The sequence below is a fragment of the Equus przewalskii genome, chromosome 1, assembly GCF_037783145.1.
Source record: "Equus przewalskii isolate Varuska chromosome 1, EquPr2, whole genome shotgun sequence".
Classification (NCBI taxonomy): Eukaryota; Metazoa; Chordata; class Mammalia; order Perissodactyla; family Equidae; genus Equus; species Equus przewalskii.
In genome coordinates this window covers 58,136,774-58,150,344 of record NC_091831.1, presented here as the reverse complement: position 1 = coordinate 58,150,344, position 13,571 = coordinate 58,136,774, and the positions used below count along the sequence as shown (strand labels likewise).

General features: G+C 54.4%; 1 protein-coding gene across 1 annotated transcript in view; it reads right to left on the bottom strand.

Annotated features, from left to right (window-relative positions):
* Positions 1-13,571, bottom strand: part of COL13A1 (collagen type XIII alpha 1 chain) — a 154,216-nt gene that overhangs the window by 77,128 nt on the left and 63,517 nt on the right. Inside the window, exons 3-5 of the mRNA XM_070620561.1 lie at positions 10,548-10,555; positions 5,536-5,562; positions 2,675-2,710 (exon numbers count right to left, since the gene is read on the bottom strand). Of these exons, the coding sequence (XP_070476662.1) occupies positions 2,675-2,710; positions 5,536-5,562; positions 10,548-10,555 (71 nt within the window). The remainder of the gene's footprint in view (positions 1-2,674; positions 2,711-5,535; positions 5,563-10,547; positions 10,556-13,571) is intronic.

Here is a 13,571-nt window from a genome sequence, read left to right as displayed (position 1 = left end):
AAGGGGTGAGGGGTGGGCACAAAGGGGGAAGTGGTGCACCTACCACACGACTGACAAACAATAATGTACAACTGAAATTTCACAAGATTGTAAGCTATCATAAACTCAACAAAAATTAACTTTAAAAAAGAAACAAAAAGAAAAAGAAGCTCCTCTGTGAGTGTGTGTGTGTATGTGTGTGAAGAGAGAGAGACAGGCAGACAGACAGAGACAGAGAGAAAAGGAGAACCCACCCAGGTCAGAACATCTACCTGAGCAGCCATGGCCCCAGCTGGCGGAGTCGTTTGAGGTGGGGGTGGGCGTGGGGGAGACTTCCCCAAGGACTGCATTGTGGAGTGGGGTCTGCTTGGTTTGAAGGTCCTGATGAGCACCAAGCACAAAGCTTTGCCAAGCTAGACACATGAGGAGTTGTGAGGGCTGGCCAGGCAAGACGGCAGGAGGGGGCATGGAGGAACGTGGGAGGACAGATAGTAATGCCCACACATCTGGGAGGACCGAGGACGAGTCCCTGTAACCACAGTGACCAGCGGTGGACAGCTCCAATCCACCCTAATCTGCAGAAGCCAGTGGCGCCACCTCTGGTGAACTATGGGAACAACTCAGGCATTTCACACCCACTGGCCGCTCTAATCCTTATCAGGCGGCTCATGCCAGGACACCTACTGGGTAGCCAAATGGGTCCATTGACACATTTAAAATAGCACAAGCAGCATGGAAGCCCCAAAGTGGCTTGAAAATAGCCTGAGGTAGAAGGAAATGGAAAGACCTCCTGTGGCTCTTCCTCCTGCCCCCACCCCTGTGGGTCAGAACCTGGATCCAATGGCCACTTTCCAGGGGGTCATGTCCACAGAGCCCAAGAAGGAGGGTGGGAGGCGGCAGCCCACCCGAAGGCTGGCCGCTGCACTCAGCGTGGAGACTCCTGAAGCTCACCCATTAGGAGCAAGGACTTTGGGGTCTGGGAGTCAGCTGGGGTACGAAACCCAACTCCATTGCTATCCTGGGCAAACTGAGTCTCAACACGCTCATCAACAAAACGAGACCTTGGACGGGTGATGGTGGAGAGCATGCCTGGCTCAGGTCCACCCACAGCGAGCCCCTGAGAAAGGCTGGATGAACGTCGTGTGCCTGCTCTATACAGGGAAGGACCCAGTGACAGCTTAGGAGACTTGGGGTTTGGAGCTGGAGAAGTGAAGTGGAGCAGGAACCCCACAGGGCTGTGGTCTGGGAAGTGGCGGGAGAGCCCGCCAAGGGGTGGCCCAGGGCTCCAGCCCCCATGTCTTGATAGAAAGCCCTTGGCTGAGCCCTGGGGAGCTCAAAGCTCTGTGACATGGAACACTTGTCCTGAACCTCTGAAATGTCCCAGGTCCCAGGCCTAGGCACTGTGGCTTCACCCTAAGGATCAGCCCCTCCTTAGAGCTGTGATGCCAATGAGGGAGATGGAGAGAAGCAATGTCAGGGTCAAGGGCACAGGTCTGGAGTCAGGCTGCCTGGATTAAAGTCCCTGATCAGCCACCTCCCAAGGCCATGTGACCTTGGGAAAGACACTTAACATCTGAGCCTCAGTTTCCTCATCTGAAAAATGGGGGTGGGAGCCGTGACTACCTCGTGCAGTTCTCGTGAGCTCCTGTGGGCAAGGTCTCAGCACAGTGCCCAGCACATGGTTAGCACTCTCAAGTGTCAGCTCTGATCTGGATGCCTTTTCTCCAAGCACCACACCAGGCACGCAAACTCACACAAGGATGCCACACCCAGGCTGAAGGCCAACCAGCCAGGAGGTGAGGTTAGGAGGCAAAGCATGTGAGTGACATGGAAGGATGGCGTGGGGGTAGTCAGGGGCATGGGGAGCCGGGTGGAGGCGGAGGCTGATGGCTGGTGGGCAGGCAGTCAGGGGTCAGATGGGAGCGTAGCTTGGGCCATGTCCTAGAGGAAGCTGGGGGTGAGGCCGGCACGAGACCACCACAGCCTCAGGCTGCCACCAGGTGCCTGTGCTGCCCTCTCTAGGCCCCTCGGAGGCTGGAAGCCACCAGGAAACACTGGTGCTGGGCCTCAAGGCCTATTGCCGGCCTTCCCATTTCTGAGACGCGCTCTCCCTGTCAAGCCTTCTCCTTCTCCTTTTGCCACCTTAATTTTTCAGCAGGAAACATTAAATGCTTTAACTCCCAGCCTCCTGGTGAGGATTTGGAGGCACAGCCTGGAAGCAAGCCCGTCTGAGCTGAGCCGGCTCCACCGCAGTTCCCCTAGAGCATTTCATGGTTGCAATTCTCGCCATCTTTCGCTGCTCTTGCTGGGGATAGCGGCAGGAGCAGCCGTAAATCTGAGGGTGGGCCGGTGGAGCGGGTGGGAGTCCTCTCGATGGCGAGAGGAGCTCAGGCCTCACCCTGTCACCCAGTAGGTGATCGGCAAAGGGCTTTATTCATGCAACTTCTTGGATTTTTGCTTTGCCATGGCAGCTCTCTGGAGAGGAAAGCCATATTTCAAGATCTGAAGGACTGCAATAAACTTCCTCCCTTCTCCTCACCTGTCCCTTTCTGAAGCAGACTTGGGTGGGGGAAGGGAGTGGTCTGGCTCCCTCCTCGGGGCTGGAGTAGGCAACACCTTGCCATGGCTTGGAGGACAGGCCAGCATAGAGAAGCAAGCAATGGCCACCCAAGCAGGTACAAATGCACCAACTCACCACACGTCCAGGCATCCCAATGGCACCTTTGTCTCCCTGATGAAGGAGGCAGAAACAATTAGACGTGGCTGAGCCGGGCCAGCAGGCAGAGGACCTCATGTGCTAGCTGTGTGCTCGAGACCTGGTTTGCACGGCCAGCTGGGATGATGCCCAGGTGTTGTGTGGGTGAACTTGCCCACTCAGCACCCACAGACGGTTTGGCAAGCAGCCACCCCTATCACTATCCACACTCAGCCATGGTGCTGTGGAAAGAGCACTACCATAGGAGCCTGGTCACCAGCCTGGGCCTCAGTTTCCCTATGTGTTTCATAAGGAGTCCAAGGCCCTTTCACCCTTAGACTGCTGTTGCCACAATCCATCCCAACTATGGCTAGGATGTGCCGAATCCTTGCCACGCTCGACTTCAAGGCACAGAGCAGGGTGAGTGGCAGCTCCCATGTGACAGATGGGTGAATCACTTCCCTAGGTCTGTCTTGCCAGATTGGGGAGCAGTGCCCACACTCCCTGGCCTCTCCCTGGACCCTCTGTCTGAGAGGGCTGTGGACAGAGCCCTTCTCCACCCTCCCTCCTCTCGGCCACCCCTGGCACCCACAGGAAGGACCGTGAGCCATGTGGATTCAGCTGCATCACGAGTTTCAGACGCTCAGAAGGAACCACTTTGTTTTATAGCCAGGGGTTACATCTTCTCACTCCGGAAATCTGCTTATTAAGTTTTGTTCCTCCCCCTTTTGGTAGAAAATATTTTTTTGCAATCATATGTGTGCAGACATCATAAAACCTGGGGTGGGGCCTGGGGTTTGCTAGGAGCCTGGGAGGACGGGAAGCAATGGGGGTGGAACATCAGATGATGTTTGTCCTACCCCGCTGGGCAGGAGAGAGCTGGGTTCGTGGGTTCCCATGAAGGGTGTGGGCATTTCTGGGGTGATTCTGTATTTACCGACCCCACTGAAGCAAAATGCCTTGAGGGACAATTAGCATCTCAAGATGTATGTGGATACACCAGAGAACAGCAATTGGCTCTGAAATTAGGCACTTGTTACCGTACATTGTCAAGACTGACGGCATCTTTAGTAAAAAGTTCAGGCTTTGTGAAAGAGTGGCAGGGCAGCAGCATTGGCTATAAGCATCGATCTGTGTCCTTAACCTCCCTGAGCATCCGCATCTCTCTCCCGGGGCTGCTGGGAGGATGCCATGAGATGATGTTTCTGGAAAGCTTACCCCTAGCGCCTGGCACCTGGTGAGTGCTGCGTACATAGCATCTATGGGTACTAAGACCAGGAAGGCCACGGGCAAGTCAGGTTTATAAGTCTGTTGGTACTTCACACAACAAGGGACCAGCATCAGCAAATCTTTCCGTGGGTCACTCCCAGGTCCCTTCATGTGGAAGCATGAGCAGGACCAGGACCCGTGGATCGGTGGTCTGCCCTTCCTGCTGAGGCCACCAGGCCTGCTGGACATGGGCTGTGACATCCCCATGGCCCACTCACTCTCGGGCTTTTGAATGATATTGCAGGATGGGTGTTTTGGTTGCTTCTCGTTTCTTTTTTAAAACTAATGTTCTTTGCAGTCCTGGCCATAAAATGTTCAGGGTAGGGACAGGCATGGAATGGCCAGGGACTGGAAACCACGCGTAGCAGCCCCTGTTCTGTGAATTGCCCCCAAATGCTTTTTAAAGGTGGACGTTGTCAGAAAAAAACAAAGTCTGCCCACGTTCCCACATCATCTGATTTTTCACCTCCTTGGATTTCATGGGACCTATTTACCCATCCTCCTTCACTTCGGGGCTCATACTTACTAGGAGAATTTCCATTTTCAAAGGCTAAACATTCTCCCACATGCCTTTCCTTAAGAAAGTCGCTGTTGGACTTGAATTCTGGAAGCTGTTGGATTAGTCAAGAGGTTACAGTATAATTCACATCTAAAAGGTGAGTAATTGGGATAAGAGGGATGCACAGAAGGGTCTGGAATCGAATGGATGTGGCCTTCAGTTCAGGGAGACAGGGCAGCCTGGTGCCAGCCCCGGCTCACCCTCCACACCCCACCTCCTCCTCTGACTGACTACAGCATCTTGCCTGAGTCATTACCTGTCCAAGGGCCCATGGGATCCAGTACTCAACACATCCATGCCCCAGGCCACACCCCACAGAGCAATGTCTTTGAAGACTTTAAAGATGGTTCTCAAATGTCGAGCGTGGGCCACAGGAAACGGCAGCATGGAACGGTGTGTGATAACACAGGCCTCCAGCAGGTCTACACTGAAGCTTGGACAACTGGGCAAGGCGTTTTACCTCTCTGAGTCTCAGTATCCTCATCTATAAAATGGGCATAATAACACCCACTTCCCTGAGTTGTTGAACAAATCAGACGTATGAAGAGTGATGAGCACAGTGCCTGGCATGCATTAAGGTCTCAGTAAGAAATGGCTATTCGTATTATTTCTATTTTTGTCCCAAAGCCTCCGTGGTTACCTGTCATAGCCTCTCTAGAATTCAGAAATGGTAACCGGGAGGAAAACAAAGGTTTTGAGTCTACTCTTATGAAGGCATAGGCCGAAGTGGGGATAGTGGTCTTAATCTAGGCTGGTATGCAGAAGGATACCCAGTAAGCCAGTGGGCTAGCTCCCCTTCCAGCCCCCCATTGTAGGGTCACCAGTCTGGAAGTCAGGTCCAGCACTGGAAGGGCCTGCCTGGGGCCCCAGGAGGGGCACCAAGAAGCTTCACCCTCAGCTATAGGTCAGAGACGCTGGAGAGAGGCCTCTCACCCAGGTGCACCTGGAGAAAAGCAGCCACCCAACCTGGCCAGTCCTTGGATTGAGAAAGAGCTCACGAGAGGCGCAAAGGAAGGAAGAAATGAAAACTTACCGGGAGGCCAGGCCTTCCAGTGGGACCCTGAAAGAAAGGGGGAAAGAGTGAAATTTATGAAGGTCAGGGTATCATAACACCTGCGGGATCCGCACTCCTAGCCAGCTGTGTGACCTTAGAGCCACATGCGCTCTATGAGCCTCTGTTATGTTATGAAGAAAATGAAGGGAGGGCCTTGATCACTAGGCTTCCTTTCAGTTCTAGCATTCATTCATTCATTCATTCACTCATTCAGAAAAGCAGTTGGTGGGGGAGTTTCCTCCAAGCCAGGCCCAGGGTAGCTGCAGGGAACAGAAAGATGAGAATGTCTCCTCCCATGTTCCTGTCCCTCATGACTGAAGGATCATTAGGGCTGCAGGCCTCACCAGCACATCCCCTCTCTCTGGGCCTTTCTGCCTCACTCACTGCAATATTCTGTCCACCACTCATGTGTGCTGGCCCTGACCTGGGAAAGGGCCCGAGGGGGTCAGGGCTTGGTCTTCCCTGTCCTGCCACACAGGAGATGCCTGCTCTGATGAAGCAGGTCTGCACGGGACGCCTCTGCTGGACCTGCCACATCTGAGCTGTTGGAACATGACCATGGAGCAGGGGGTGGTAGAGGGTGGGGGCATCCCCAGGGGGCCTCTTCCCTTCCGTTGAGATGGTGAGGGAGGCAGTGGGACTTCCTTCCTTTGACCCCTCCAACCAGCTTCAGATCATGCTCTCCACGATGAGTCAGCACTGGGCGAGAGCAGGAGGCTGGACCCCATCCTAGCGCCCTGCGTGGCTCCAGGAGCTTGTCTTCACCAACCATGGTGATATCTTTCTCAAACCCTTGATTCGTAACTCTGGTATTCCTGGCTAGTACAATTCTGGGCATAAACTAATGACTCCATATAACGGATCTGAAATCCCACTGAAAAGAGGAAAATATTTAACAAAATGTACCATTAGTACTAATAATTATCATCATAGCAACATGCATAGGAGAGCTCAGGAAACAAGCAAATTCTGAGAAAGTCATGTCTTTTTAGCACTGGCCCCCAACTTCCAGATGGATCTGATACAAGAGGGAGGCTGGGAAACCGCTCTAAGAGCTGCCTCACAGGGCGCCATGGAGCACCTTGCAGAGGCGGAGGAAACACCTGGAGAGAGCTTCTAGAGCCGAGCCCCAACCCTGGCCTGGCCTGGGCACGAGGTCCAGGAGAGATGGGGGTCTTGGAAAGGGAGACAAGAGGATTTAGCTAAGAGCGCAGGCTCTGGAGTCAGCTGGCCTGGGCTCGGATCCCGGCTCTGCCACTTACTAGTCTGTGACTTTAAGCAAGTTGCTTGGCCTCCCTGTATCTCAGTTTCCTCATCTTGCAAATGGGAGAACAATCATATCTATCTCCTAGGATTAAATGAGATAATGTATGGAAAGCACTCAGCACAGGGGCTGGCATACAGCAAGTGCTAGATAAATGCTAGCTATTACGATTCTTAGAAGAGAGGAGGACTGGCCGAGGGGCACAGAGCCGGTCTCGGTCTCTCCCTCCAGAGACTGTGCTATTGGGTGTGGTTTGTCTCCTTCCAGACATCCTGCTCTTCCCATAAACCCAGGGCAGAGCCAGGGTGGGTTTCGGTGTTCGCAGGAGAGAGGCCAGCTGCTGCAAGGCTGCTGCGGCAAATGCGGGCAGCCCAGGAATCAGTCACTCCCTCTCTCCCTGGTCCTGAGCATCCCTGAGGCGGTGGTGCAGGACTCCCCCAGAGAACCAAGCTCGGGCTCAGTCAGGGATCCTTGGGGAATGCTGAGCACTGGCCCTCGGGTGTGCCTTCACTCTGCTGGACTTTGCCCCCACATCACCAGGACATGAACTCCCGAGGCAGGGATCTTTCCGTTTTGTTCATGGATGTGCTCCCAGTGCCTTGAGGAGTGCTGAGCCCTAAGGAGTTCCTTAATTCCTATTTGTGAATGAATGAACTGAGGGTGATGCCATGAACCTGGGGCTGGGCCTCCTTCTTTCCCAGGCCCCCCCAAAGATAGCTCAGCACTGAGGATCCCCCTTAAACCAGAGCTTTAGCGCTGAGCCAACACCCTGTTCCTGTCACTTCTAAACTGCCCGGCCCTGACGCCACCAGGGAGCAAGCCAAGAAGTAGGGCAGCCTCCTCCCTCCATCCCAGGGAAGGGGACGGGCCTGCGAGGGATCCCAACCCAACATGGTGGGTCTACCTCGCATAGGGACAGAAGGGACGTTTACCTACATCACCCGCACAGGAGGAACTTCTCTGGGGTCTCAGTCCCAGAAAAAGCTGTGCTTCGCCCAAAGGCCAGGGGCACTCCTATCTTCCTGCAGCCTGACTCTCGCAACAGCCCTGCTTTCCTCTTTGCTCTGACCACCAGGAAGCTCGAAGCCAAGGCCGTGGCTCTTCTGCTCAGGATGTCATTGTGTATCAGTCTGAATTCCCCTTGTTTTCCTATCTCTGCTTTCCACCCCCTCCACTGTTTCCTTACCTAGTTTGTAAATCATCCCAAAATGTTTCTTGGAATAAGGTGGGGTAGAAATAAATGAAATAATAAATTAATTAGTGAAAATTCAGAGAATAATAATTTCCTCCTTAAAATTAAAGGCTTGTCAGAATCTTTGGGGATCATCTAGGGGAAGCCTTCTGTTTTTAGGATTTAAATGAGTTAATATATTCTAAACAGAAAAAATTATAGACATATATACACAAATTTGTGTGTATACATATACACAAATATAACTATATATATATATTCCCCACAACACCTGGATGAGGCAGATACTATTACTATCCCCATTTTACAGATGAGGAAACTGAGGCATGGAGCTAGAAGAGCACACAGCCAGAAGGGGCAGAACCAGGATTTGGACCCAGGTGGTCTGGCTTGTAGTCATGCTATGACATCACCTCCACAGAAACACAATGGTGCCTGACACATAATCAGTGTTAGCTAGGATTTCAGCAAGGGTCACATTCAACCTGGCAGCTGGACATCATGTGTTCCCCTGTATTCCGCTGGAGAAAGAGACATCCCGAGTTCCCTTGGTCACCTGTTTCAGTCTCACAGTTCCCATGATTAAGAAACTCTCCCTTAAATCTAGTGCAGGGACGGCCAACAGCTTGAGTGCTGACTCCAGTGGATTGGCAGCAACTGAGTAAAGCATTACGTTAAGAACCCTCCTAATTGATTAGCACTGTCTGCCAGGGGCTTGAGGTGTGGGGCAGTGGTGCCCACGAATTTTCTACCATTTAAATGATGCTTGCTGCCACATACATCCACCTCCCTGGTTGTGTTCTCTAGGCACTGGCTGTCCTTGTGCCCATAGGACCCTAGGTCTTCCAACTGGAGGACAGAATTGCCTCAGAAGGAGCCCCTGAGCTACACCCAGAGGAAAACAGACAGGCATTGCCACCAGCTGCCATCTGTCCGTCCCTCACCTCTGGCCAAGAGCATTCTTACTTTGCAGGAAGCAGAGAGAACAGGGCTAGAAGATGAGTCCCACCCTGGCCAGCTGCCCGTTTGCTCCTCCTCCTGCCTTGTGATTTCTGCCTTCACTCCATGGCTGGGCGGTGGCCAGGTGGGCAGCACGGTGAGGAGAGGCTCATGTCCTTCGCCTCTCATTTGCTCCTGCACTGCAGAGCTCCCAGCACGGTCCTGGGTGAGGCCAGCAGAAGCTCTCAGAACACGACGTCCTTGGTGAGGGCAGACCCTCAACTCAGGCAGGGACCTAGAGCTGGTGGTGCTGGGTTATCCCAGAAGCCCGGCTGTGGGGACGAGGTGTATGGGAGCGGTGGGGGGTGGTTCTCAGTGAGGGAGGTGAGGACTCTTTTTGGCTTTGTCAGAAAAGAAGGGGAAAAGCAGACCATTTGCAGCAGGTGGTCTGTCGAAGTTCCCCGTGATGGAGTTTATTTTGGAAGATGGATGACAGGAATTGAGAGCTGACATCCCATACATGTCATGATAAATCATCCGCCCTCCTTTCAGGCAGTGACATGATCTTCCTCTCTCTGTAAGTTCGCAGTTGGGCAGCTGGGCAGGACCAACGGCATGGGGTCAACAGACCTTTCAGGACACGGATGGAATAGTAAAGACTGGTCTCGTTACAGATTGGGCTGCTGCTCTCGCAGGTACAGATCAGGAGGAAAACCACTAAGGAAACGACTTCTCTGAGGACGGGATGATGACAGGCTGCTTTTGGGAACCTGAGAAAGATCTGATGCAGAGGGCTGGGCCTTTCAACTCCAGTCCCAGCTCCCGCGGCGACCTCCGGGTCTTTTGTTGGGATATCAAATGCTGTCCTCAAAGAAGAGGCGCTCCCGCTCTCTGGACCCATTACCTCAGGGAGACAGTCCTCGGGCTCTTCTCAGGTTCTCTGGAAACGACTTGGCTCCTGCCCCACCCTGGACTGTAGGCGACGCCGGGGAAAGGAGCCTCTCGTGCTGCCTGTAATTTGTGTTGTCTCCCAGTTTAACCCGCTGACACTTCTCTCTTACATTAAACCACCACCAATAACAACAACAATCACCTACCCCAAGTGACTTGGCCGGAACGGAGCTGCCTACACAGCAGTGTGGACATCATGTTCTCAGGAGCAGTCCACACCTGGACCCGCTCACTGACCTGTTTACTGAATGGCAGGAGACCTCTCAAGGACCAGAACTGAGTACAGATGATCTCTTCCTTCTTTCTAATACCTGGTGCTTCTTTGACTCCAGTTGCTTCTTTGGGGGACAAAGGAGCTGGGCTAACAAAGCGGCGAGCCAGCCTTTCAGATTGAAATCGGACCTGCTTTGCCCTGGGAATAGCTGTTGTCTGGCCCTGGAGGGGTGCAGAGGTGGGTGGAAAGCAAAATCGCAGCCTCCGTCCTCACGCCAACATTCTGGGGGGAGCCCGCAGCCTTCTGCGGAGGATGCGGGGCTCCCCGGGAAGACAGTGGGGCCAGTCGTCAGCCCCCCACCCAGGGCCCGTTACCAGCAGGGAGCAAGGCCTTTCAGACGTGGGAGACCGGGCTGCACTGGAGTTACTTACAGGAGGTCCTGAAAGAGAGAGAGAAAATGCCAGGGTCAGAGAGGACGAGGGGGCTGCCTGAGAAGCAGCGTCCAAGAATTCTTCAGCTGAGGGGTTTCCATCTGTCTTCGAAGTTTGTATTTTCTTGGCCCACTTTCACCAATATAATCTCTTCCCCCTTTATTTCATCTCCATATTTTCATTATTGGATGAGAAATCCAGAGGTCTGGGCCCCAGGCGCAGCCCAGCTGCGGCCCCAGCCTCCCCGACAATGCCCTCCACGCCTCAGCTTCCCGCCCCACGAGACGGGCTCTTGGGGACCCACCCAGCTGGGGTACATGGTTGCTTTGCAGAACGGGGGGCAGGGGGCGCCAAGGCATGTGGCGAAAGCTCAAAAGGGTCACAGAAGCTAAAGGGATGTTGATGGTGAGCAGGCTCGCGGCCCGCTCACGCTTTCACGAGATGAGATGCAGTGGGAAACAGGCAGGAAGCAGAGGGGACAGAGTGAGCTTTCTCACGGGGTCCCCGCCCAAGGTCTCCAGGCCTGTCCTGGTTTCTGTTAAGCTGTGAGTCAGGCATTTCTGCCCTCCCCGTCTGCTGCCCCTACCTCTCCTCACGGCCACCGGCCACCACTGCGTGCCGGCTCCCCTCCCTCCACGCCTGTCTCTCCTTTTCTCCTGGTGCGTCCACTCTCCCCTCTCCCTCCCAGAGGCCTCAGCAACAGCCCCATCTCATTACTGACAACAGCCAAATTCAAATGTTCTGCAAAAGGGGCTGGAGGACGGGTGGGAGGGAGGTAGAGTGTGACAGTGCAGTGTGTGGAGGTCTGCAGAGCGTGAGTCACGGAGCCCGGCCGCGGGATTCCCAGCTGGGCCCGGTGCGTCCGCCCAGCCCCCCGCGACCTGGCCGCGTTAACACAGCTGCTCCTCCTGTTGCTTCTTTCATGCTCGGCCAATAAAGACTCCTCCTGTTTCCCCTCGCCCCTCACGTTCCCAAAGCCAGCTTCCTTCTCCCCGCCTTCCTCTGCCTGCTTCGCTGTCCTGGTCCCAATCCAGGAGGAAACGGCCTCTTTCATGCTGGCCTCTGTCAAGCCATCCCATTAAGGGGGAACAAAATGTTTTAAATTAAAAAAAAATAAGTCAAGAGGTGTAGTGACTGGGCGAGGAGGCCCCAGGCGGGCCGCAGGCCTGTACACAGGGTTTCAGAACAGCGAGAGGGAGGGAGGCTGAGGGAAGAGGGGAGCATCTGGGACCCATTAGGCTGAGCGGCAGGGGAATGTCACCCAGAATCTGAAAATATCCCCCCAGTGCAGCTTGCCCGAGGCCAGTCCAGCTGGCAAGTCTGTGCCTCCGGCTGGGGGAAGTGTCCTTGTGAGAAGCAGGCTGGTGACAAAATTCAGCCCATGGCAACTTTTGGATGGTTCAGCCACATAGAGGGCAGATGCCCCCACCCGCCGCCTGACAGGGCCCTGGCTCCCAGTGCTGCAGGCTTGGGGGGGCTCCTGTGCCATAGTGGAGCTCTGGTGACGGCCCTGCCTGCTGTTGGCTGTCTCGGTTGCATGAGGAACCCCAGACGCAGGTGGGCAGCTGACAAGGGACAAGCCACTCAGCAGGGTCCCCAGAAAGCCATCTGCCGGGTCCACCCCTAAGTGATATAAATTCTACTGGAGATTTCAAGGGTTTTATGTCATCACCACCATCATCGCCACTGCACACACCTCTGACGTCTTCACTGCACGCCAGGCACAATTCTAAGTGTTTTCCATTATGGACAAGGTTCTACCATCTGCACTTTGCAGATGAAGAAACTGAGGCACAGGAAGCCTGAGCTACTCCCCCAAGGCTCTTCACTACAGAGCCTCGGCTCATGCCTCTCACTCACAAAGCAACTCACCCCACCCTGAAATCGCCCGCAGACCCGCTGCCTCTCCACGCCTCTCTCGGAGGCTCGGACGCCTGTGTTTCAGCCTCTGGCTCCTCTCTTGAGACACAACCCTCCCACCTCTCTTTTAGGAGCTCCTCTTTCTTATGCAAGGGAATCAGGCTCTGTCAAGCTTTTCTAGGCTAGCATCCCCCACCTGTCACTCACACAGACTTCAGCAACTGGAAAGCGCCCCTATCTGTTAGCTGATTCTGTGCTTAGAAAGGGGAAGAGAAATGGGGGAGTCAGGAAAAAAAGACTTTTTCTATCACATTCTCCCTCTGTCAACGATGATCCTCAGGAGTCCCCTGGAAAACCTTCAGGCCCCTTGGAACAGTGACTGTTGCCCTGCCCTGCCAGCTCTCAGCAGGCCTCTGTATTTCAGACCAGGCGCTTCACCAGACACTGTGTTCAATGCCCAGTGGCTCTCAGGCGGCTAGAGAGCTGATGGTTTTGTGAAATCCAGCAGTGCCTTGATGTCATTGGTTGGTCTCCTGTGTGGGCCACTTGGTTATGCTCAGGAACATGGCTGTTGACTGATTTGTTGCCCTGGCCAGGCACCAAAGGACAGAGTCACCCCAAGGCATAACCAAGTCCCCACTGTACAGATGGGGAAACAGAGGCCCAGGGAGGGTAGTGAACACACAGGGCCACTGTGTGGTGGGTGACAGGGATGGGCCAGAACCCAGGACTCCTGCTGACTCCCCAGCCATGGATCTTCCTAACAAACCCCTCTGTCTCTCGTGGCCTACATACTTGACCCCTGCAGAGGTGCAGCCCACACCGTCAACCCTGAGGGTAGAGGAAAACACCTCGACTCCACCCCCGGCCGCCGCAACAGGGAGAATTATGGAGACCATCCCAGTCCTTGCGGTGAGCAGAGCACACTACAGCACAGCTCCCAGGGAAGGGCCTCACAGCGGCCCAGGGTGCAGAGGTTCTCCCTGAGACCTTCTTCCTTCTGCCTGACGTCTGTCACCCACTGCCTCTGTGAAGAGACTGCTATCCTTCCCGGGGTTTGGTTGACCTCCCCTGAGTGGCCGGCCATGTTCCTCCTAACAGGATGCGTAGGAACGGGCTCCTAGGAGGAGTCCTGGGGCCATGTTCTGGGCCATGCCTTTCTTC